A 21,035-nucleotide genomic window follows, 5' to 3' on the forward strand; every position below is an offset into this window, starting at 1 on the left:
GGATTGGAGCTATTGATGTTAAGGAATACATTAAATAATTTTAAATTTTTGTTTTTGTTATGCTGCGTGGGATGCTGAACAAGATGAGATGGTTAACTAAGAAACCTGCAAGTGCAATAACAAGTATACAAGGAAGCATGCATGCATATCGTTTCAAAGATGCCCAGAGCAAATGTCCTGTTTGCCGGTTCATTCAACTCATCGAATCCTTTCATAATTGCAGTGCCAGTGAATATTTTAAAGAATAATCTAAGGACAGAGATTTGAAAACCCCGTTTAAAGCCCCAACCAACCCACCCACCCACCCATATCGAAAAATATTTTTGCAAATTACAAGTAACCTCCTAGATGCTAGAGATCGGACTCGGATTTTCTTTTTCTAACAAAAGATACAAAATAAGCATCACTATCACCTAAATGAATTTTTCTAGTATCCTTGATCTGTTAGGGTCTGGAGGCCGGAAATCCTCCAGACGCAAATTGGAGCTAATTCGGATCTCATTTAAGATACTTTCTCCTTTCTCTGCTTTGATAATCTCCAAAGTACTTCCAAGAACATCCCCTGCAAGTCCTATCTCTAGAAGACGCCCTGGCTCCTCTCCACCTTCATATAGCAGCTGCCCAACCTCTCTCAAAGATACCACATTTTCTAATACTGCTTTTGCAAACATGCGGCCTAGAAATTCTGCTGCTCTTGGAGCATCATTAACTGCATCCTCCAGGGTGGTGAGAACCGACTCAAACCTGCCCAATTCAATAATAATGATCACATACTACTAACAATTAAACAGTAGAAACCAGTGACAAAACTTTCCTACCCTTTCACAAGCTGGGGTGGACTCAATATGCCCTCCTCAGGCCTTGCAAGATTGACAAGAAGTTTAGCCAAAAGATCTCTCTCCATGTCCTTCCTCTCAAATGAATCAGTGACCCAGAGAGATATCATTGAAGGATGGAAACTAGAGAAATTTAGTTCCTTGATGCATAAAGCAACTTCTTTCTCATCTCTCGCACTGAAAAAGTCAAATACCTCTGTTATATATTAATAAAGACAAGACAAAAAAAAAAAAAAAATGCTATTCTGTGATATGCCATGTTACAATAAATAATATTCGTTATCTGTGAGCACAAGGATGGCAACAGTTCAGATACGGGGCAGGTTCAGGTCGGCTTTTATTCAAAAATTCAATAAAAAAAATAGAAAACATAGGCTTAGTTTTAAGGAAATAAACAGAGCAGGTCATGTGTGCAGGTCGGGTTTTATTTTTAAAATCCATATCCACTCCGTCTTCAAATGAATCAGGTTCTGGTGCATATCCGACAGGGCAGATAAAATTGCCATCCCTAAGCAGAACTATCCAAATCACAGCAAAGCTATCAGCTGCAGATTGAAGTAGATAATGGCAAAAGTTACAGCTGAAAAACAAGCTGCACTACATTGTGTTCCACCTATTGTTAGGTTACACTAAAGTTCAATGCCCAAGTAACAATGCGACTCGACAAAAGAAGATTCAAGATACATATGCCCTCAAATTACATAGATATTCAATAAAGAACCTGACTCTGCCTCTGAATGGGAAGAATATCCATTCGTACAAAAACCAAAGGGGCTACTTTAGAAGTCAAAAATCCAATTGAAAGATTCTCCGTTATCTTCCAGAAAAGAAAATGAAATTAAGTACTCACTCCAGGTAATGAGATATTTTGCTTATACAGAAGGGAATAGTACTTAAATCATCAATTAAGAAATTGGCGCTGCTGAGCAATTTTCTTCTAGAAGCATAAATGGATTATTTTCACTTCAATTCAAGACTAGAAAGAACTTTCTCCCAAAAGGTGGCAAAAGAAGAAAAAATTAAAAAGAAGAGTCGGAACTAATTTCACAAATTAGTCCATGTTAAACAGAATAATTCTGCAATTGCAACTGACAATTGTAGAATCAAACATCACGTAAAGCCCCTCACATTAACAAAGGCAGTTGTGAATTTGCTATATACGCAATTGCATGTTGCAAAGCCAAATTTCATACTGAAAATGAGAAGTGATGAAATATAGTTGAGAACAGGTTTCAACAACTGAGCAACAACAACAACAACAACAACTAAGCCTTAGTCCGAAACTATTTCGCTATATGAATTCTTTGTTTTCAATATCTGTGCGATCTGATCAAATAAAAACTGAGCAACAATTGGAAATATTAAAAAGATGGAAAAAAACCTAGCATAACCTGTTTGTCTGGTAACAATGGACAATATCTATTCCATGCATCCGAATATAGCAGTGGCACAACTGATTGTACAGGATAAAGCGAGAAAAAAAAAAAAACATGCATTGAACATTGGTCAAACCATTAACATAAATGCATGATATTGCATGAACTCACCATAAAGAATGAACATGAATAAAAGACTGCCCAGATAATAAATGTATGCATTAAATACCTGTAAAACTCTTTAATTGCTGCCATTGACATGTCTCGTAAACGATCTTCAGGCCACACCTTTTCTGAAGGAATATTCTGAGTGAAAGCTGGTGCCTGAGCTCGAGCAGGCGGTGATGTTGCAAGGGGTCTATCAAAACTGCGATCCTGATTCCGAGGATCCCTGTTAACATAATTCATATTACGCTCTTGAGCACTCAATTGATCAAAAGCAGCTGGAACTGAAAATCTGTCTGAAGCATATCTTGGAATGAAATCCTCCGTCGAACCATAAACTGGTCGATCTGAAACAGCACTAAAACCATTCAAACCAGCTGGCATCCTTCTTGAGTCACCTGGGCTAGGTGAAATATCAGCTATAGGAGCACTTGCCATTTGAGGTGGCCCTCTAATGGACATTCCTCTAGCAAGTCCACCTTGAGGACCCAAAGTAATAGAATCCTCACTAAGAGGCCGAGGCAAGGGAACAGACAAAGTCCTAGCTTCATATGACTGCCTTTCTTCAAAACGAACATCCTGGACGCCGTACCCACGAGCTTGACCAGGCAGCGCATGGAATCCACCCATCTGTGCATTTGGAGAGGATAACATGGCTGAACCTCTAGGACCAAAATCCATAGGTGCCCTTCTCGGAGAGGGATTCATGCTAGGATTCCGATTCAGCCTACTAGTTTGATGGTGTCGTTCTTGAGCAGCATCTCTATGCACTTCGTCAATCTTTTTTGGTCCTTCAACCTTCCTCCTCTGCTGCCATTTGTTCCTTCTCAGATCAATAGCATCCTTTAACATGAACCTAACCCTGGAAGATAGTTTCATATTATTTGATAATTTTGCCATTCTGTCAAAATATGCGTCCATATGCTCCTTGGCTTTGGGATGGTCAATCATCTCTCCAATTGTACTCATTAATTTGCACAAAGCCTCAACATCTTCCTCATCAGGATTCTGATACTGACCCAGGAGCTTTTTGATACAATCATGCATAATTCGCTCCGTTAACATTTTCTTCTTATACAACTCCCCAATCAATCTTATGTTACCAAGCATTCGTCTTCGTGCCTTAACTCTCTTTTCTTCTCTTTCCTCTGCAGTCTGTTTAGTCGCACCCTCCTCATCAGCTTTATTAGCTTCTTCTTGCTCTCTTTCCCCTCTCTCAAATTCCTCCTGGCACTTATTCAGAAGTAACCTCTTGAAAGTTATCCTTTCATTATCTTCAGTAAAATCCGGCAACTCTCCAGCCAAATGATAGCAGAAGTTGGCATACATTTCACAGAAAGTAGGCTCCATTAAAGCTTTGTCAAAGATCTGTGAGATGACTGCCTTAAGCGTGACAGCATTGTCAATATTAACTGCTTTTACCTGCTCAAAAAGTTTTTCAAAATTTTGAGGAGTTAGCTTGTTCAAGATAGCTTTCAACTGCCTCTGCTTGGCCTCTTCTTCATCTGCCACTTTACCCACTTCATACTTTTTCTCAGCCTTGTGCATCACTTGCAATGGAGTATGAGGAGAAGGAATCAATCCCTTTTGTTGGAAATTTGTAGCACGCTGCCAACGCTCAGCATCTGGGCTATTTCTCTGTATACCACCCTGAGAACCCATTGATTGCATGGGCCCAGATAGAATACCTCCTGAATACTGTGCAGGAGTCTGTGTTCGTGGATTCCTAAGAACACCATAATTTCCTCCTTGGCCAGGTCGGAACCCTGCGTTACCTCCAAAACCAATATCAACACGTAAATCCCTTCCTATGCCAAAGGGGCTAGGTAATTTATTCCATCGGTCATCATCAACCATACCACTCCCACGACGGTCAACTCGAGATCCGCTGTTTGATCTATCCATAACTCTCGCAGGACTAGGATATGCATCCCAGTCAACAAACTGAGAAACACTAACACTCATCAAAGCCTCTGCAATATCAGCGGTAATTTCAAAACTTTCTGGAAGATCAGTACACTGTTCTGAAAATTTTAAAAGAAAATCTCTCGAATACTTTTTTGTAATATTTGAATTTCCAATTTTCTCATGTTGCGCCAATGCAGACTCATTATCAGTAGCTTCTAGTTTTGGTGCAGAGATGTCAGCAGCATCTTCCCAATCATCTGGCTCAGCTTTGTTTTGGATACCTTTCTCACCTGTCACAGAGTCCACTTGAAGTGTGCCTACAGGTATCTGCTTCACATTGGAGCTAGTAGAGGTGCTCTCCAATACTTCCGAAGAAACTACAATTTCTTTCTTTTCTTCAGGACCTTTATATGCCATATAAAGATCAGAAGTTGTCCCAGCAGCATCTGCTTTCTGAAGAATTTCTTTTCTCTTCTTCTTCAGTCTGGCAGTTGTACTCTTTGATCTGGTCAGTTCAACAACTTTTTCCTTCGAACTAGATACTGCAACTGAGACCGAAACAGCACTATTATCAACTTCCCCTTCATGTTTTGAAGTTACGTCAGAAAGATCAGATGTAGGAATAGGCACGAACTGCTGATCTGATGCACTAGATTTTGCAACAGAAGCTTCTTTATCGCCTATATTGTTACTTTTGCTTGAAGATAAATCCAATGTTGGATTGTCATCAATATAGGCCTTCCCACTGTCTGCAGATTCCAAAATTCTGGATGTAGAAACATCCACATTATCAGACATCATGTCATCTTCTGTGTGGCTAGACATGGACTCATCCTGCCCTCCCTTCATGGTTTCCAAGGTTGAGAACACATTTCCAAGTGCTGGAACTGTTAAACCAGGTTCCGTTTTACATTGATTGATGAGATCTGCTGTTTTTGAACTGAAAGGTTCAGATGAAAACTCCGAATTTCTATTATCTGGCTTGGAACTTTCGGTCATTCCTTTTTCTCCATGCCCTTCAGTTCCTGGAGTTCCATATCTAAATTTTTCCTGTGGGGAAGAATCATCTATCTTAGCTTGATCACCAACATTCACAAAATCAACAACACCTCCAGCACCAGAAATTTCAGAAGGAACACCAACCAAACTTTCTCCAGAATCAACGATCTTGGCTTCAGAAACATCAGATGTTGGACCACTGATTATTGGCATTGATTCCTGGATTATTTCTGTCAAGTCTTCATTAATTACTGATGATGGAGTAAGAGTTGTTTTAGTTTCTACAGTTTCAGATACTCCACGGTTAGAAGATACACCCAGTTCTGAAGTGCGAGAAGAAAGGCTTGACACTGATGTAGATTGTCCACCAATCTATAAAAGGCAAATTCACGCAGATAAAACAGTCTAAACTAAAAATTGCATAATTAAAAAGAAAAAGGTTCTTCCTTTAGTAAATCATCGTACCTGATTTTGGGACTGAACATATCCTTTTTTGCCTGGCTTCTTCTGATGATCTTTGATAGAGTTCACCCTATTCAGAGTTTCCTTTCTTTTGCCTTCAGTATTGCTCAAAGAAACTATTGATTCCTCGGATTGAGCAGGTGTGGTAGGTGAAGAATCAGACACCACACTATCAACAGTGACGGAGGCAGGTTGTCTAGATGCCACTGGCAATGACTTGGACGTTGAAGATTCAAGAGTTTTTGAATGTGTTAAAGAACTTTCAGGAGAATTCTCTGAATCCTTCTGCAAATGAGATGAAGTGACTTCCACAGGGGCCCTTGAAGGTTTTCCCGACCCACCCTTCTCAACAGTGGATGAACTATTTGATGACAATGACTCTGCAACCTTCTCCCCAACAGAACTAGCTGCTGGTTTCACTTTAACCTGTACTGTTCCTGCAGAAGTAGATGATGTCATATTATGTGCATCTCGAGCATGTTCTGTGTTTAATGGTTCAGTTACACCATGAATTGAATTCCCAGACTTGTTAACCGGCAGAGAACTAAGGGCAGATGGATTAACAAATGATACATTTTGAGGACCTTGAGTAACAGAATAGTTAAACCTAGATGGCTGAGAATTGGGTGCTATTTGGCCACTTGTCAATGGAAGAGAGCTTGAAGATTGAAAAAATAGATTGTTGGGATTGTACGAATTGGGGTAATAACTGATTGGATGAGTTGGGGCAAATGACGGGATCGGCTGAGATTGAGGTGGGATGTTAGGGTGAGATCTAAGGCTAGATGATCCACCATCTGGATATGTATCAGTTCGCTTATCAAGTCTCAGTTCTTCATGAGTCCTTGGATCAGTAATCTTGACAGTTGTCTTACGAGGACCACCAAACTTCCCACCCTGTTGTTGAGGATATTGTGGTGTGATCCCCATTCCCAAGTTCCCCAGCTGAGGTGGAATTTGTGGGCCCATTTGTGGAGTAAAACTCAACCCCTGGCCCTGATGCATGATTCCTTGAGGCTGCATTGGATGGGGTTGAAGACCTTGAACAAACATTGGCTGTTGAACTTGGGGGGCATTTCCCATCGGTAATCCTGCCATCGGCATAGGAACCTGAAGGGAAGTTGGTGTCACAGCTTGAGACTGAATCTGTGGGTTTGGGCCACCAAACTGCACCGACACTGGAGGCTGATGAAATGGCATTTGCATGGAAGACATAGGATGGGGGAGAACAGAAGACTTCTGTGTCTGACTCACATGCGGTGCAGCTGAGACTTGAATATCCTTTTTGGCTTTGGGCAGTTGATGAACCTCACCAGCACTAGATTGGTCAACAGCACCTACATCCTTCTTTGGCAATTGTTGCTTAGGAGCAGGTGTTGGCAGCGGAGGCACAGATACAAACGCATCATGGCGTGCCTGAAATTTAAAAATATACAACTACAATAATTTATCCAAAAAAAAAAACATGCAAATCAGCTATACAACATGAACAGTTTCCAACTTCACTAATTACTATAACATCAAGAGTCCAAGAGCATTGATTCAGGTATAGCCATATATGGACATGTTGTTTAATGTCAATTTTAAGACACTATCAATATACTAATCAAAATATCACTGTACACCAAGGCAGGATACATTATCACTGTACATGATAAAGCATGACATGAGAGTAAGAGATACCTGGTCGCGTTTTTGCTCATCCAAATTTGGAGGAGCTGAGCTTGTTCGAGCTGGAATCTAGAAGACAATAATTTCGTCACAAATATATAAAACATAAGAAAATTTCCATTCAGATGATGAAAGAGAGAAAATTACCTGCATCCCATTCATGAAACCAGGACTAATGGACCCAAACTGAAATGGGAATGCCTTAGATGCATCTCCAGGGGCTATGTCACAAAAATAAATTGTAAATGAACGACTTTAATATGCCATTCTGGCACTAGAATATTCTAAAACTAACAAACACATCACAGAATTTACGCACTATAACATTTAGACAGCACAAAAAAAAAAAAAAAAAAAAAAAAAAAACCTTTTGCAGGTGTTGTAGGTAATGGTGTCTCAGAGCTTAGGGAGGCAGATTGAGAAGTTGGAACCTTTGGAACAGCTCGGCTGCCCCTCTGAGGGGTTGGCGTTTCATTTGGCTTGACATTACCAATTGAAACAGGTGCATCAGATGCTCCTGTCACAAAATTAACAAAAGAATTGCAACAGTTCAAAACCAACTTAATGGGGCCAAAGCGCCGCATTTTATGTTATAGAATCCAAACGATTTTGCACAGAAATTACAAAACAAATACTGAAGACAAAGGCTTTCAACATAAGAAGTTACAGCTGTCTGATCAAACAATACCATGTAATGGAGGCTGTACATGGGCACCATTCTGTACAGTGCGGGGCGCAGAATCGGAAGAATTAGCAGCTGGTACGTTTATCCTGGATTGCCCTCCTTGAGCATTATTAGACTTCTTAAAACTATCATCAAAATTAGAAAATAAAAAAACAAGACGTAGAAGACTAGAACAAATAGAAACCCTAAATTATTAGAATTAAAAAGAGGCCAAAGTTAGAAACCCTAAACGAATACCTCCGATTGGAAGGAATAGAAGAAGATGACGGTGCAGGGGCGGGCCCGCCGCCGCCGCCCTTACCGTAGGCACCTGAGGAAGTCCGCTGCTGATTAGAGCCTGCGGATCGTCCTGATTTCCGATACTGTGTGTCGCTCTTATCCGACCTTGATTGATTGAAGGACATATATTCGTACGCTTTAATCCCCTTTTTCGTTTTGGTTTCTCTGCAAGGAGAACAGATCCACTAAAAATACAATCGCACCAAACAGAAAAATCAAAATCATAATCATAAGAGAAAATGCGCAATTTGGTCTTCATTAATTAGGGAGGGACAGCTGAGGTACCTGTGGAGTGTAGAGTGTAGATAGGAAGATTAGGGTTTTAATGGACGGTCATGACCATGCTCAGCGACAGAGAGGTAGGAAGAAGAAAAATAAAAATTTAAAAAAAAAAAAAAAAAAAAGAAAGAAAGAAAGGAAGAGGGGGAGAGAGAGAGAGAGAGAGAGAGAGAGGCAACAAATGGGAGAGTTTTGGTAAGAGAGAGTTAATTTAGAGAGAGAAAGGGTAACAAACTGACCAGCCGAGGTGGTCAAAAGGTAGGTTTTTTAGGAGATCGAAATCGAATGGGTCGCGGGTTCTCAGTGCTCTTCGCTTCTCTCTTTTACTCTCTCCTTTCTTAAATTCTTTACCTTTTCGTTTCACTGTGGTGTCACCGACCTTCCTCTACAACCAACACACCTTTGCGTTCTATCATCACGCGCCGCCGCAACAATCTCCATTAGGATAGCTACCGCCGCTGCTTTTGTTATTATTAATCCTTTCTAATTTGGAATTGTGTAATTAAGTACTGCCAATTATAAATTTTTTTAGTCAATTAAGTTAGAGCTTAATGTAATACACTTAAATTACAAATAAAAAGTATTTTGTACATTGAATAATGTATAAAAACTTATTAATTAAATATCAAAACCTTTAAATTAATAATTAGCTTTTTATTATTAATGATTAAAATTGACCGTGCCTTATTATAACATTACAGTATGCTTTGTATTAAATGTTTCAATGTATAAAGTACAATTTATAACAAATATTTGAATTCTACACTTGTAAATAACAATATATAAAATTGCCAACCATAATCATCATCACTATTGTTAGCAACTATGTTGTTGACTTGTTGATAACCGCCTCAAATTACTATTTTTATATGTTTAAAATAAATGTATTTAATTTTTATAAATAAATGTATATATTTTACAATCTACAAATTAAAAATTGTTATTAATGATGGTGATCGTATTCGTAGCTTAAGTACCTTATTATTATTGCTTTTCATATCCGATTTTAGGGAAGCAGTGGTACCCTTCATTCCAGGCTCCGGAATACTTACTGGCTGGGCCCAACACTTTCTGAGCCCACAGTTTGTCATTGTTTATTGTTTATATAAAAGCCCGTTAGACTCCGAAAAATCCAACTGTCTTCTCTTCTCCCTTCAACAAAACTTTAAAAATAAAAAACCAGAATTTCCCTACTTCCGAAGTGAATTACTCTCTCTAGTGGTAGAAAATGGCATCGCCGTCTCCTCAGTATGCTGCCTATGTCAAACGTAAGTTCTCTCACTCTCTTTTTCTCATTCTCATTCTCATTTTCCCATAATTTCCAGAGGAAAAAAGAAACAAATAAATGCATATTAGATGATTTTGCTTCTGTTCACTCCCCCCGCCCCCCAAATATGGCCGTTGAAATCTTGCGATATACTTTTTGAAAACTATAAATCAGGGCCTTCGATTGGTACGTTTATTTTTTATGTAAAAAGAAAGTTGAGGAACAAGCTTTGTAGTTTATATTTCTAGTGAAAGCTGTAAATTGACTTGTACATTTCCTTGGAACTGTAGGGGCTCTGAAAAGCATTGAGCACTGACTTCTGCTAGTTTTGATTCAGTTTCACATTTTTGGAGGGTCAATTGTATTGCTAACTGAGAGTCCTTTGTCATCTACCTTCAAATCCATCCTGTCTAGAGTTTTGCCCCCACCCTATCTCGTAAAATCAATTTCAAGTATGGAATCTGTTTGTTAATATAGAATTTCAGCCATTTGTGTTAAATACCCTGAAATTGAATTTGTGCTGCTAAGATTGAGCATTCTCATTCATACCGAACATGAAATTCCTTTAACTCTTGTTCGTGTATCAAGGACTATGGGGTACACAAAACCTTAATCTTCTGGTTAAAATTACAATCATAACAACAAACAAGGGGGAAAAATGTTGCTTTTGTAAGAAACAGAAGATGATATTGTATTTTCTTAAAATCGTAGAAGAAACTATTTGGCATTTTTGAATTGATCAATTTCTGTAACATACTATGCTGAACTAGGATATTTATATCAGAAGAACATTGAATTTAAACCAAAATGCTATGTTTATTATGTGTTCTTTTGCTTTCTTCTCTACTAGAGTTCGGATGTTTTATGGAGTTCTCATCTGATATTTGTTATTCTTCTTTAATATAATTTCTTGATGCAGACTGAGAAGGCCTTTTTACGCTATTGCAAATTTTCTGACAATTCTCCTTCCCAGATTATTATTTTTCTTAATACAGTAGTTTTGACCTTATTAACATTTGCAAGCAGTTATTGGGTTCAAATATTGGACCAACCCTACTTGTATTTTGGGTCAATTCAAGTGAAACCACAATTGGAATTAGTGGATTCTCCATTTCCACATTTTCATTCTCAGCTAATTGGCTTCAACCATGGAAGGTCGAGAACTTCAAATGCATGCCAAATACACCATCTCACAACAGCTCTTGTGGTTCTTTGGCATAACAGCATGCATAAAGCTCCTACTGATCCCATCATATCACAGCACAGATTTTGAAGTCCATCGACATTGGCTGGCTTTGACCCACACCCTCCCTCTCTCTCAGTGGTACTTCGATGAGACCAGCCCCTGGACTCTTGATTACCCTCCATTCTTTGCCTATTATGAATATTTTCTGTCCTTCTTTGCCTATTTCATTGACCCCCAAATAGTTGATATCCACAGAGGCCTTGGTTATAAATCAAACACAGTAATCTATTTCCAAAGGATCAGTGTGATTATCTCAGATTTGTGTCTTCTCTATGGAATTTACAGATTGACAAAAAAATTGGAGTCTAGGAGAAGAATTTTAATGTGGGTATTGGTGGTTTGGTCCCCAGGACTTATAATTGTGGACTCTATGCATTTTCAGTACAATGGATTTTTGTTAGGACTGTTGATGTTGTCCATTTCCTACTTGCAAGAAGGAAGGGATTTGATTGGTGGCTTCATTTTTGCTATTTTGTTATGTTTGAAGCATTTGTTTGCAGTGGCTGCTCCAATTTACTTTGTCTATTTGTTGAGGCATTATTGCTGGAAAGGTTTATGGGGGGGTTTTGGGCGCCTTTCAGCTATGGGGTCTGTTGTCATGGTGGTTTTTGCAGCTGCATATGGTCCATTTTTCTATCATGGGCAGGTAATTCAGGTCTCCTTGCCAGTTAATTAACTTGTGATTCAGTTGTCTTTAAATTGAATGTGTGATGTACATGGTCCTTGTAAGATAATTTTGTGTTATAATAATCTCTCTCTCTCTCTCTCTCGCTCATGTGCACACCACACAGTTGCTGTTGCAGATGTAGCATAGCATCCATGATACAGGAAAATCACTAGTTCAAGTGACGATATGTTAATTATTTCTGCTTCACAGATATACATACTAATGTTTTTGTAGATATAATTTGTTCACGAACAGCTAAAGCCATCCCTCTTCTAATACTTTTGCATGGTGCATTCATTCACATAAAATTTCTACTTTGCAGATACAACAAGTTATCAGCCGTATGTTTCCTTTTGGCAGGGGACTCTGCCATGCATACTGGGCCCCAAACTTTTGGGTATTCTATATTATATTAGATAAAGGCCTAGCTATTGTTTTCAGAAAACTTGGATTAAACATCCAAGCATCGTCAGCATCATTTACTAGTGGGCTGGTGGGGGATTCACCACCTTTTGCTGTGCTTCCTAAGGTAAGTCTACACAAGGATGTCTGATACTAGTAATACCCCTAATTAACCTGATGCAATTGATAATATCATTTGAGTCATGCCAATTGGAAATATGGTTCTGCTAAATACAACTGGTCAATTAATTATGGAATTGATATCTGGAAATTGACTTCGATGATATTTGATTGTTCTTTTCTAATTTGACTCTCAAAGCATCAGAAAGACCATGTTTTAAGTCTAAATTTATCAAATGGCAGATCAGTCCCTTGGCAACCTTAAGCATGGTATTGCTTGCCTTATTTCCTTGCCTTGTAAAGGCTTGGAAGAATCCCCAACCAGGATTGTTTACCAGATGGATTGCTTATGCTTATACATGCGGCTTTTTATTTGGGTGGCATGTACATGAAAAAGCATCACTCCACTTTATCATCCCCTTGGCTGTTGTTGCTGTGGAGAGCATGGAAGATGCAAGGCATTACTTCTTGCTTTCTATAGGTATTCTCACTCTTGCCAAACTCATATCTGTTAAAAGTCTTCTAGCAAGTTACCGAATGACATTCTCAATCTTTGTTAGGCAGAATATGATATCCATGTTCTTGGACTGGTAATTTCTCTTAACAAGCATGTCGGCATTAAAGTGCATTTCTATAAACTGATAGAGAATATGATACTTTATATGTTATGCAGCATCTTGCTACTCATTGTTTCCACTTCTATATGAGGCTCAGGAGTATCCTATTAAAGTGCTGCTGTTGGTATTACACTCCATTTTAATGTGGTACAGCTTCTCTGCACGATTCAGCAAGGATGAAGCAGCCAAAACGGTCATATCAGCAAAGATAGGAGGTGCACGATTGGGTTCATCCGGAACTTCAAGCACCATTAATGTTAAAGGAGGCATCCTTATTGGATGGGTTGGGAAATGTTACCTATGTGGCCTTTTGGCTATTGAAATATGGAATCAGTTTTTGCATCCTTATCTCCTTGGTGACAAGCTTCCATTTGTACCCCTTATGTTAATTTCTACATATTGTGGATTGGCAATGATTTACTCATGGTTATGGCAGCTGAAATGGATCATGAATTCTACCTGATGCTTAGGGTGATGTTTATACTGTTGCTGAGAGTGCTGATTTTTCATGCGCTAGATAGAAAATTTTTGTAGCTTCACATTTCTATATAATTTCATGTATCTTAACCTTCATTCAGGAGGCTTTCAGAATTTGTGTTTTAAAAGGTGGTCTCAAATGCTGACACCAGGACATCTTTAATAATATTAGTCATGTATGAGTTAAAATCATACGAGGTACGTATTATCCTAACCGCCAGCATCTTTTAGCACTTTGACAAGCCAAGGTCAACTAATCCATTTGCCATTCGAAGTTTTTTAGTTTTGACAGTGAAGTTTGTCTGACAACTGAATTTTTATTTTTTAGTAGTATCTTTTTTTGCATGGAAGTTATTAATACTTGTGTTGACTTTAGGTACATTAGTTGGCTTATAAATTTTAGTCAACGAGACTAGTGCTGCATCATTACTGTCCCCTCGTGGCCCTATATTTGTTGGTGGAGAGATGTATCAGATACAGAGAGACCCATTTTGGCAGCAAGAGAAGGAGAAGACCCAGATGGCGACTTAACTCAAAATAAAATATATAAATAAATAAATAAATAAAAGGCACGGTCCATCATTGCTTATTAATACTAATGTTATTGTTAGTAATAGGTACTGAGAAGGGTTGCATATATCCATCACAGTCCAAACACATAGGAGAGAGATGGTTACGAGTAGTTATTTTTGACAACCCTTGACTTGGTCAACCATTTTCATTAAAGAACTTGCAAGTAGTAACAAATTAACACTTACAGAATCTAAAAGCAAATTGTGCATATCTCTCGTTGTAAGAGAAGAGCTTTGAAGTGGCAGTTTCCTTAGATCCAATTCGTGTGGAAATAGGTAACATTAATTTCCAAACTCAAGGTCATGTGCATGTCTGACTTTCTAGATTTAAACAATTACCCTTACTAATTTGAAATTAAAGCTTCCTTAATCCTTTAGTTTGATTAAGCGGCTTGATGTTTTAATATAAATATGATTAATTAATTGAAGAAAAGAAAAAATAGTGCTACTGCTCAGGATGCTAATTTTGGTTTTTGGGCCCATCGACACTTGTCAAATCATTAACTGATGGGTCCGATCCCATTTAGTTCTAAGTTCTGCGCGTAAATCAAGACAGGCTTAAGCCTAACTTATTGTCCAACTCAAAACCCTTCTGTTTCCGTTTCTGTTTCGAGACGGTGAGACTCTTCCCCTTCCCCTCCCACCAAACCAACTCCTTGGAGAACAAACTACTACAACCGCAATAAAATACTATGTTTTGTTAGGTAATTCATTTGATCAACCCTCTTCGTTTACCTTCTTCTTCTCTCTGTTCTCTTGCTTATGCACGTTTCTTCTGTTTTCCTTGTGGGTTTTGCTTGATTTCTTCTGCCTAATTTGGTCTCTTTGTTGATAGCCAAAATCTTGGAAAATCGTGGTCAAATGAAGTGTTTTCACTACTTCAAGGACAGAAACAAGAGCAGGCAACAAAGATCAGCACCGGAGTTGAAAGAGCAGAGGAAAACAGACACAGATAATCATAGGATTGCCAAATCCTCATGCTCAGAAACTTCAACGCCTGGAATCCCCCAATTATACGAGGAGAGAGCGCATAATCTGCGAGAATTCTCCTTCTCAGAGCTCAGACGTGCCACAAATGATTTCAGCAGACAACTAAAGATTGGGGAAGGTGGTTTTGGAATGGTCTATAAAGGTTCAATCAAGCCTGCCGGTGGAAACGGTGACCCTGTAGTAGTGGCAATTAAAAAGCTTAACAGAGAGGGCTTACAGGTATCATCCCATAGTCATAGTTTAATTTAATTCAAGTAATGTGGGCGTTTATCTTGTTATATTGTTATTTATAGGGTCATAAACAATGGGTGGCAGAAGTTCAATTTCTAGGAGTGGTGGAGCATCCAAATCTTGTCAAACTGATCGGATATTGTGCTGTGGATGGAGAAAGAGGAATCCAGAGACTACTTGTTTATGAATTTATGCCAAACAAAAGCTTAGAAGATCACCTTTTCAAGAGGGCAGACCCTGCACTTGCTTGGCAAACAAGATTACAAATCCTAACTGGAGCAGCTCAAGGATTGACTTATCTACATGAGGGTTTGGAAGTTCAGGTCCTCTTTTACAAAATAGTTACCGCTTGAATCTGCATTTGCATTGTTCTGGCCAAGATTCAAGTTTTATGATTTCATGCAGGTTATATATCGAGATTTTAAATCCTCCAATGTTTTATTGGATGAGAACTTTAAGCCCAGGCTTTCAGACTTTGGGCTTGCAAGGGAGGGGCCAGTGGCTGGACGAACACATGTTTCAACAGCAGTGAGTCTTTGATGTACTTGAATAAAAATTGCCATTTATTTGCAGAAATGTTAAACTATTTTATCATTTTACGATTGACGATCAGGTAGTGGGAACTTACGGATATGCTGCTCCAGATTACATAGAAACAGGACACCTCACCACCAAAAGCGATGTTTGGAGCTTTGGAGTGGTAATATACGAGATTCTTACAGGGAGGAGATCTATAGAAAGAAACCGGCCAAGAGCAGAGCAGAAGTTACTGGAGTGGGTAAAGCAGTTCCCTCCTGATAGTAAAAAATTTGGGTTGATAATGGACCCGCGACTCGAAAACCAGTATTCTATAAATGCAGCTCGAAAGATGGCCAAGTTAGCCGACTCGTGTTTGTTGAAGAGTGCAAAGGATCGACCAAAGATGAGTGAGGTAGTGGAGTCTTTGATTCAGATAATCCAAGATTCTGATGAACATGGGAGCATTTCGAATCAAGGTTTTGAGCCATTATCTGAAACGGTGGAGTCTAGTAAGAAGCCAAATAAAATAGAGGCCACTGAATCTTGGAAGAGGAGGATGATCCACCTGGCAAAACTTGGCGAGCAGGTGGAGAGCGCCAGCAGAAGGAGATTTATGATCATGCAGAGAGCCAAAGTTACCTAAACCTGTTCATTTTTTTAATCAAATGGCTAGAGAAATAATCTTTTTGTTTGCATGCATCAAATATCCTCGATGAGAATTTGCTTAAATTAAATTCATATGGCCTTTTCCCTTTTTGAAAATTATTTGGCTTCTTTTGCCTGACCAGCAGGATAATTTTTCTTCCTTCTATTTTAATAATAATAATAATAATAATAATGATAAGAGAAGAGAAGAAGAAAGCATTTCGCTCTGCTCATTATTGGAGTTCTCATCTAAAAATACATCAACATCCGATCCTATAAACATCTCAAAAGCCCACAAAATTCTTTGCTGGAAACATCTGTAATTTTAAGGCTGGAGGATTTTAGATTTTCTTTTCCGTTCATCCACATGTTCCTCAAGATTGTCGGAAAGGGGTTGCCGCAAATGTTCATGGCGCAACTGCAACTCTGCAAGATCATTAGCGTCTCACAGGATACAACTCTGAAGATCTCTCTAGTTTTGGTCATTGTATAAAAACAAGTGTATATTCAACTTCTTCATTCTCAAAACATAATCTGCAGGCAACAACCAAACAATGCTCATGTGTCATGTTTCCAAGCCTCACAACTCATAATCTCAATAAATCCAAGCAAGATTTTATATACCATTACCGTAAGCTGCTTAAATGCTCAGTAGTCTCCAAATATACTTGTTGATAGTCTCCAAACCTAAAACAACAATGAGAATCGTAAAACAGGGGAAAAGACTATTCATGAAATGATATCTTTATGTTAGACACATATATGCACGCGGTTGGAGAAAAAGAGAAAGCTACCACGATAGCTCCAAGTAGTCCACCAGCCGCAATGTGAGCCACTGACCAGAAATTGAAATTAGAGCCAATTCAAATTATCATTCCATTTATGGATCCATGTCGATGAACTTGTATTCCTACCAAGAGAACTTCATATTAGGATTATGATTGTTCATTATCATTGTTGCTCAAGGACATGAATGAGTCTTGTAATGAACAAAAATCAAGTGCCTCGCATTGTGATAGTGACAATACTCTGGTCATCCTCACCATAGATATAGGAAGCACCAGTTAATAAGCAACAGAAATCAAACTTTAAAAGTTCATCTGCGAGGCATGACGGTGGGGGTGTGTATTTTTCTGTCACTCTGATCCATCAATGCCAAAACATCTCTGAACTCAGCTCAGCCATATTTTTTAATGGCTTCGACCCGTTCTTTTTTCAGTCTTCTAGTGCTTTTCTCAATACCTTAACCAGTATCCACTAGCACCATCTCAAACGAAACACTAGCTCCCCAAATCAAGCAATGGTGCATCAAAATCAATTGCCGCAAAAATAAAGCATAAGATCCTCACGAACTTATGAACTGATGTCCTAGAACTTATCCATATGTAAGTTTTCATGATCGACTTAAACCATTTTCAGTCAGTTTAAGTGGATCCTGACTTGTGTTCTTGTGAGGTATGCTTCTACGAAAATAGTCATATGTCATATACATAAGATAATCCAGAAACAGGCTCTTTTCAGAAGTTGCTCTTAACAGTTTAGCATTGTTTTGTATCTTAAGGTAGGCTCTATTCATAATTTTATAGGAAATTTCATCAAATGCAAACGAAATCTCACTTAACTTCTGACCCCAGATTAAGGTTTTGTTAGGCATCCCCTGCTTGTAGAAGTGAGACAATAGTAAATTGGTTGTAACAACATTCGGAGTAAAAGCCATCTTAAGCAATTTTGCAGTTAAAATCATAGCACGATCCAGTGCGTCCGCACAAACAACATTCATCATAGTGTTGTATGTTACTGTGTCCGGAACAACACCCACTGAAACAAGCTCATTCAGCATCATCACAGCCCGGCTCATTTTCCGACTACTACAGAATCCATGAATACGTATATTATACGTGGTTATATCAGGGCTGCATCCAGTAACATACATTTTTTCAACAAACTCATCCGCACCAACCATGTCAAATGCTTTGCAGTACCCACCAATCAATGTGTTATAAGTGATAATATCAGGGGTTAGCCCAATGCGATACATTTCTGTAAAAACATCAATTGCAGACTTCATTCTGCCCTCTTTACAGAATCCGTTAATGATGATATTGGTTGTAAAAATATCAGGAAGAAGACCCTTTTGCCTCATCTCCTTCTCCAATTTCAATGCTTCATGCAGCTTACCACAGTTGCAAAATCCATGGATCAATGAGTTATAAGCAAAGTTGTTAGGAACAAATCCTCTCCTAGACATCTCTAAAAACACATCATATGCCTCCTCCACATGACCAGCTTTGGCAAGGCCATCAATAAATGCTGAGAAGGCAACAACATCAGGATATATCCCCCACACTTCCATTTCATACCACAGACCATGAGCCCCTGCTGTATCCCCTACCTTGAAGTATCCATCCAGTAGCACTGTGAAAGCCACTTTATTGATGCGAAAGCCTTTATCTATCATCTTATACATGAGTTCCCGTGCTTCTTCCAGTTTCCCCTTTTTTAATAAACCCAAAAGTAGAGAACTGCATGTTGAAGAAGAGGGAACTAGACCAAACATAACCATGACTCTATATGCTTTAAGGGCATTCTCTTCTAATCCTGCCCGGCTATAAGCTGCAATTACCGAGTTGAAAGCAATTATGCTTAGAGGTATTCCTTTCTCAAGCATATCTTCTAAAAGTTCCATGGCCACATCCAACTGACCTGCCCAACACAACCCTGCAACAGAAATATCATATATCGAACAATCTGGAACCAGACCTGAATTTGACAAATCCTTCAGCAACCTGTCAATGTCCTCTTTTCTCCCATACTTGTAATGCGCTGCAACCAAAATATTAAAAGTTGTGCCATCGGGAGCAATACCCTTGTTCTTCATTTCTTCATACAAGATGGTTGCCTGACCAACATCTCTTGCCTTAACGTATCCATTCATCAAAGCATTATACATTGTAACATTTGGAGAAAAACCCACTTCTTGTATCCTGTCAAAAAGCTTCCTTGCTCCCACCACTTTTCCCTCATTGCAAAATGCATGTATAACTGTGCTGAAGGTAATTAAGCTCGGTGTACAATCATTCTTTATCATCAAATACACCAACCCAAGAGCATCTGAAGTCCTTCCCCTCATACAATATGCATTAATCAAAATGTTATATGTATAAACATCTGGTCGACACCTAAACTTGTGCATAACATACAACAAACTCTCACCGACCCTGACATATCCTTTTTGACAAAAGCAAAGAATCATAGTATTGAAATGATAACTAGAAGGGTGAGGACCTTCACGAATCATGCCCCTAAATAGTTTCCACACACTACCATAATCACCAACTCTAAGCAACAACTTGACAAGAATTGTGATTGCTGATGAACTTGGCCTCAGACCCACCTCCCTCATTCTAGACAGAATCTCCAGTGCCAAGTAACTGATTTCCACATTCAGGAAACTCCGCATAAGCGTATTAAGGACGGAGAAATCCGACTCATATTCATGGTGATTAGCCCACATAAGCTCCACCAAGTCTCTACTCCTGCTAGCCCCAATTCCCCGAATAACCCAGGAAATCACATCTTGCGCAAGGAGCTGGAGATTCTGAGAAGCCAAGACATGAGCAGCTATGCAACACGACCGAACTGTAGCATCAGAGTCATCTTGAAATACGAATTTGAAAAATGCAAATGCGGATTGACGAGATTGCAATAGTTTCATGATCTTGACTAGCAAATAAGGGCAAAATTTGTGGGAAAATCCCTTCAAGACATATCCTCTGTGTTGTTTGATTATTTTAGATAGTCCAACAGCTAATTTTCGTCGCTCATTGGAATTTAAATAACTCAAAGAATTAGAATTGGAATAATAAAAAGGTGAAAACTGATGGAAATAATCAAAGCTTTTACAATTGGAAGAGTGCAAAGAATAAGAATTAACTTGTAGGAAACGAATGTTCAGGGTTTTAGGGAGGTAAAAGAGAGTGAAAATACACGAGGTAGGGAAAGAATATTGTACCTTGAGGGAGTTGCCCAAGCGGCGAACTTTAGCAGACATCCGGTGCTGCCGGAGAGCGGCAGAGGGGGTTGTCTTCGGACGAAATTTATGGTTAAATGGATGCCGCTTTCTTTTTACTTCAGGAGAAGGCAGTAGACCAGTAGGCAGTAGCGGCGGATAGTAGCATTGAATTTGAAGGACGATGCATATTTGGACCGAAATTCGGTTCAGGTTCAATCTACCATTTTATTGGGCGGGCCGAAGCTACAAATACACACCCAAAAGTTGCCTTTGTGTTTTGGGTCTTTGGTCCAGTTACTAATGCATCAAATATTTATTGATTTATAATTTTTTTTTAAATTAAATCAAACACTCTAAAATTAGTGTCCGAATTTCCAAAATTATTTACATTCCGTAAATTTTAATCTTTCACAGTTAACCTGAAAAAAAAAAAAAAAAAAAAAGGACAAAGTAACAAAGAAACGGTTCAAGAGAAAATTCTCAATTCTCAATCGGTACGTTTTTTCATTTCTCAATTCCCGTCTCGATAACATCCATAGTCCTCCATAATCCCTCCTGGCGACCTCGGCATGTACTGCAAAATCATAGCTTTCTTTTGGATCTATGTTTG

The 21,035-nt window shown here is 38.8% G+C and overlaps 4 protein-coding genes across 9 annotated transcripts; 2 read left to right on the forward strand and 2 right to left on the reverse strand.

The window, feature by feature from the left end:
- Positions 1-148: 148 nt before the first annotated feature.
- EIF4G (eukaryotic translation initiation factor 4G) lies at positions 149-9,142 on the reverse strand. 3 transcript variants are annotated; one of them, XM_089721558.1, is made up of 10 exons: positions 9,012-9,142; positions 8,340-8,546; positions 8,106-8,227; positions 7,785-7,934; positions 7,565-7,638; positions 7,430-7,486; positions 5,750-7,162; positions 2,442-5,656; positions 819-1,013; positions 149-744 (listed from the first exon to the last, which is right to left on the reverse strand). In XM_089721558.1, the coding sequence occupies exons 2-10, from the start codon at positions 8,504-8,506 to the stop codon at positions 414-416; spliced, it is 5,724 nt and encodes a 1,907-aa protein (XP_089577684.1). In that variant the 5' UTR covers positions 8,507-8,546; positions 9,012-9,142; the 3' UTR covers positions 149-413. The 3 variants fall into 3 exon arrangements, with proteins under 3 accessions (XP_089577684.1, XP_089577682.1, XP_089577683.1); XM_089721556.1 differs by lacking the exon at positions 9,012-9,142 and adding an exon at positions 8,667-8,973; XM_089721557.1 differs by lacking the exon at positions 9,012-9,142 and adding an exon at positions 8,667-8,973 and having other exon boundaries at positions 8,340-8,566.
- Positions 9,143-9,779: 637 nt separating this feature from the next.
- Positions 9,780-13,648, forward strand: LOC105643253 (ALG6, ALG8 glycosyltransferase family). 2 transcript variants are annotated; one of them, XM_012228354.4, is made up of 5 exons: positions 9,780-9,928; positions 10,847-11,819; positions 12,163-12,369; positions 12,606-12,843; positions 13,036-13,648. In XM_012228354.4, exons 2-5 carry the CDS (start codon positions 11,076-11,078, stop codon positions 13,440-13,442), a joined length of 1,596 nt encoding a protein of 531 aa, XP_012083744.1. In that variant the 5' UTR covers positions 9,780-9,928; positions 10,847-11,075; the 3' UTR covers positions 13,443-13,648. The 2 variants fall into 2 exon arrangements, with proteins under 2 accessions (XP_012083744.1, XP_012083745.1); XM_012228355.4 differs by having other exon boundaries at positions 9,796-9,928; positions 10,954-11,819.
- A 925-nt stretch (positions 13,649-14,573) lies between these two features.
- On the forward strand, positions 14,574-16,530 carry LOC105643254 (putative serine/threonine-protein kinase PBL19). Its single transcript, XM_012228356.4, has 5 exons — positions 14,574-14,732; positions 14,864-15,237; positions 15,312-15,572; positions 15,655-15,777; positions 15,863-16,530. Exons 2-5 carry the CDS (start codon positions 14,890-14,892, stop codon positions 16,409-16,411), a joined length of 1,281 nt encoding a protein of 426 aa, XP_012083746.1. The 5' UTR covers positions 14,574-14,732; positions 14,864-14,889; the 3' UTR covers positions 16,412-16,530.
- An 89-nt stretch (positions 16,531-16,619) lies between these two features.
- LOC105643255 (uncharacterized) lies at positions 16,620-20,633 on the reverse strand. 3 transcript variants are annotated; one of them, XM_020682872.3, is made up of 4 exons: positions 17,457-20,633; positions 17,208-17,323; positions 17,044-17,100; positions 16,620-16,947 (listed from the first exon to the last, which is right to left on the reverse strand). In XM_020682872.3, the coding sequence occupies exon 1, from the start codon at positions 20,462-20,464 to the stop codon at positions 17,807-17,809; it is 2,658 nt and encodes an 885-aa protein (XP_020538531.1). In that variant the 5' UTR covers positions 20,465-20,633; the 3' UTR covers positions 16,620-16,947; positions 17,044-17,100; positions 17,208-17,323; positions 17,457-17,806. The 3 variants fall into 3 exon arrangements, with proteins under 3 accessions (XP_020538531.1, XP_012083748.1, XP_012083747.1); XM_012228358.4 differs by having other exon boundaries at positions 17,038-17,100; positions 17,208-20,633; XM_012228357.4 differs by having other exon boundaries at positions 17,208-20,610.
- Between the last annotated feature and the right edge of the window lie 402 nt (positions 20,634-21,035).

Source organism: Jatropha curcas, chromosome 5, assembly GCF_041381405.1.
Source record: "Jatropha curcas cultivar XTBG-Jc1 chromosome 5, XTBG_Jcur_1.0, whole genome shotgun sequence".
NCBI lineage: Eukaryota > Viridiplantae > Streptophyta > Magnoliopsida > Malpighiales > Euphorbiaceae > Jatropha > Jatropha curcas.

Bases quoted from the DNA above. Each gene is read 5' to 3' on its own strand.
- LOC105643255 (XM_020682872.3), bottom strand. From the start codon at position 20,464: ATGTCTGCTAAAGTTCGCCGCTTGGGCAACTCCCTCAAGGTACAATAT.
- LOC105643253 (XM_012228354.4), top strand. From the start codon at position 11,076: ATGGAAGGTCGAGAACTTCAAATGCATGCCAAATACACCATCTCACAA. The intron at 11,820-12,162 runs GTAATTCAGGTC...TCTACTTTGCAG, and splicing joins CATTTTTCTATCATGGGCAG to ATACAACAAGTTATCAGCCG. The intron at 12,844-13,035 runs GTATTCTCACTC...TATGTTATGCAG, and splicing joins TTACTTCTTGCTTTCTATAG to CATCTTGCTACTCATTGTTT.
- LOC105643254 (XM_012228356.4), top strand. From the start codon at position 14,890: ATGAAGTGTTTTCACTACTTCAAGGACAGAAACAAGAGCAGGCAACAA. The intron at 15,573-15,654 runs GTCCTCTTTTAC...GATTTCATGCAG, and splicing joins ATGAGGGTTTGGAAGTTCAG to GTTATATATCGAGATTTTAA. The intron at 15,778-15,862 runs GTGAGTCTTTGA...ATTGACGATCAG, and splicing joins GAACACATGTTTCAACAGCA to GTAGTGGGAACTTACGGATA.
- EIF4G (XM_089721558.1), bottom strand. From the start codon at position 8,506: ATGTCCTTCAATCAATCAAGGTCGGATAAGAGCGACACACAGTATCGG. The intron at 8,228-8,339 runs GTATTCGTTTAG...TTTTGATGATAG, and splicing joins TCTATTCCTTCCAATCGGAG to TTTTAAGAAGTCTAATAATG. The intron at 7,935-8,105 runs GTATTGTTTGAT...ATTTTGTGACAG, and splicing joins TGTACAGCCTCCATTACATG to GAGCATCTGATGCACCTGTT.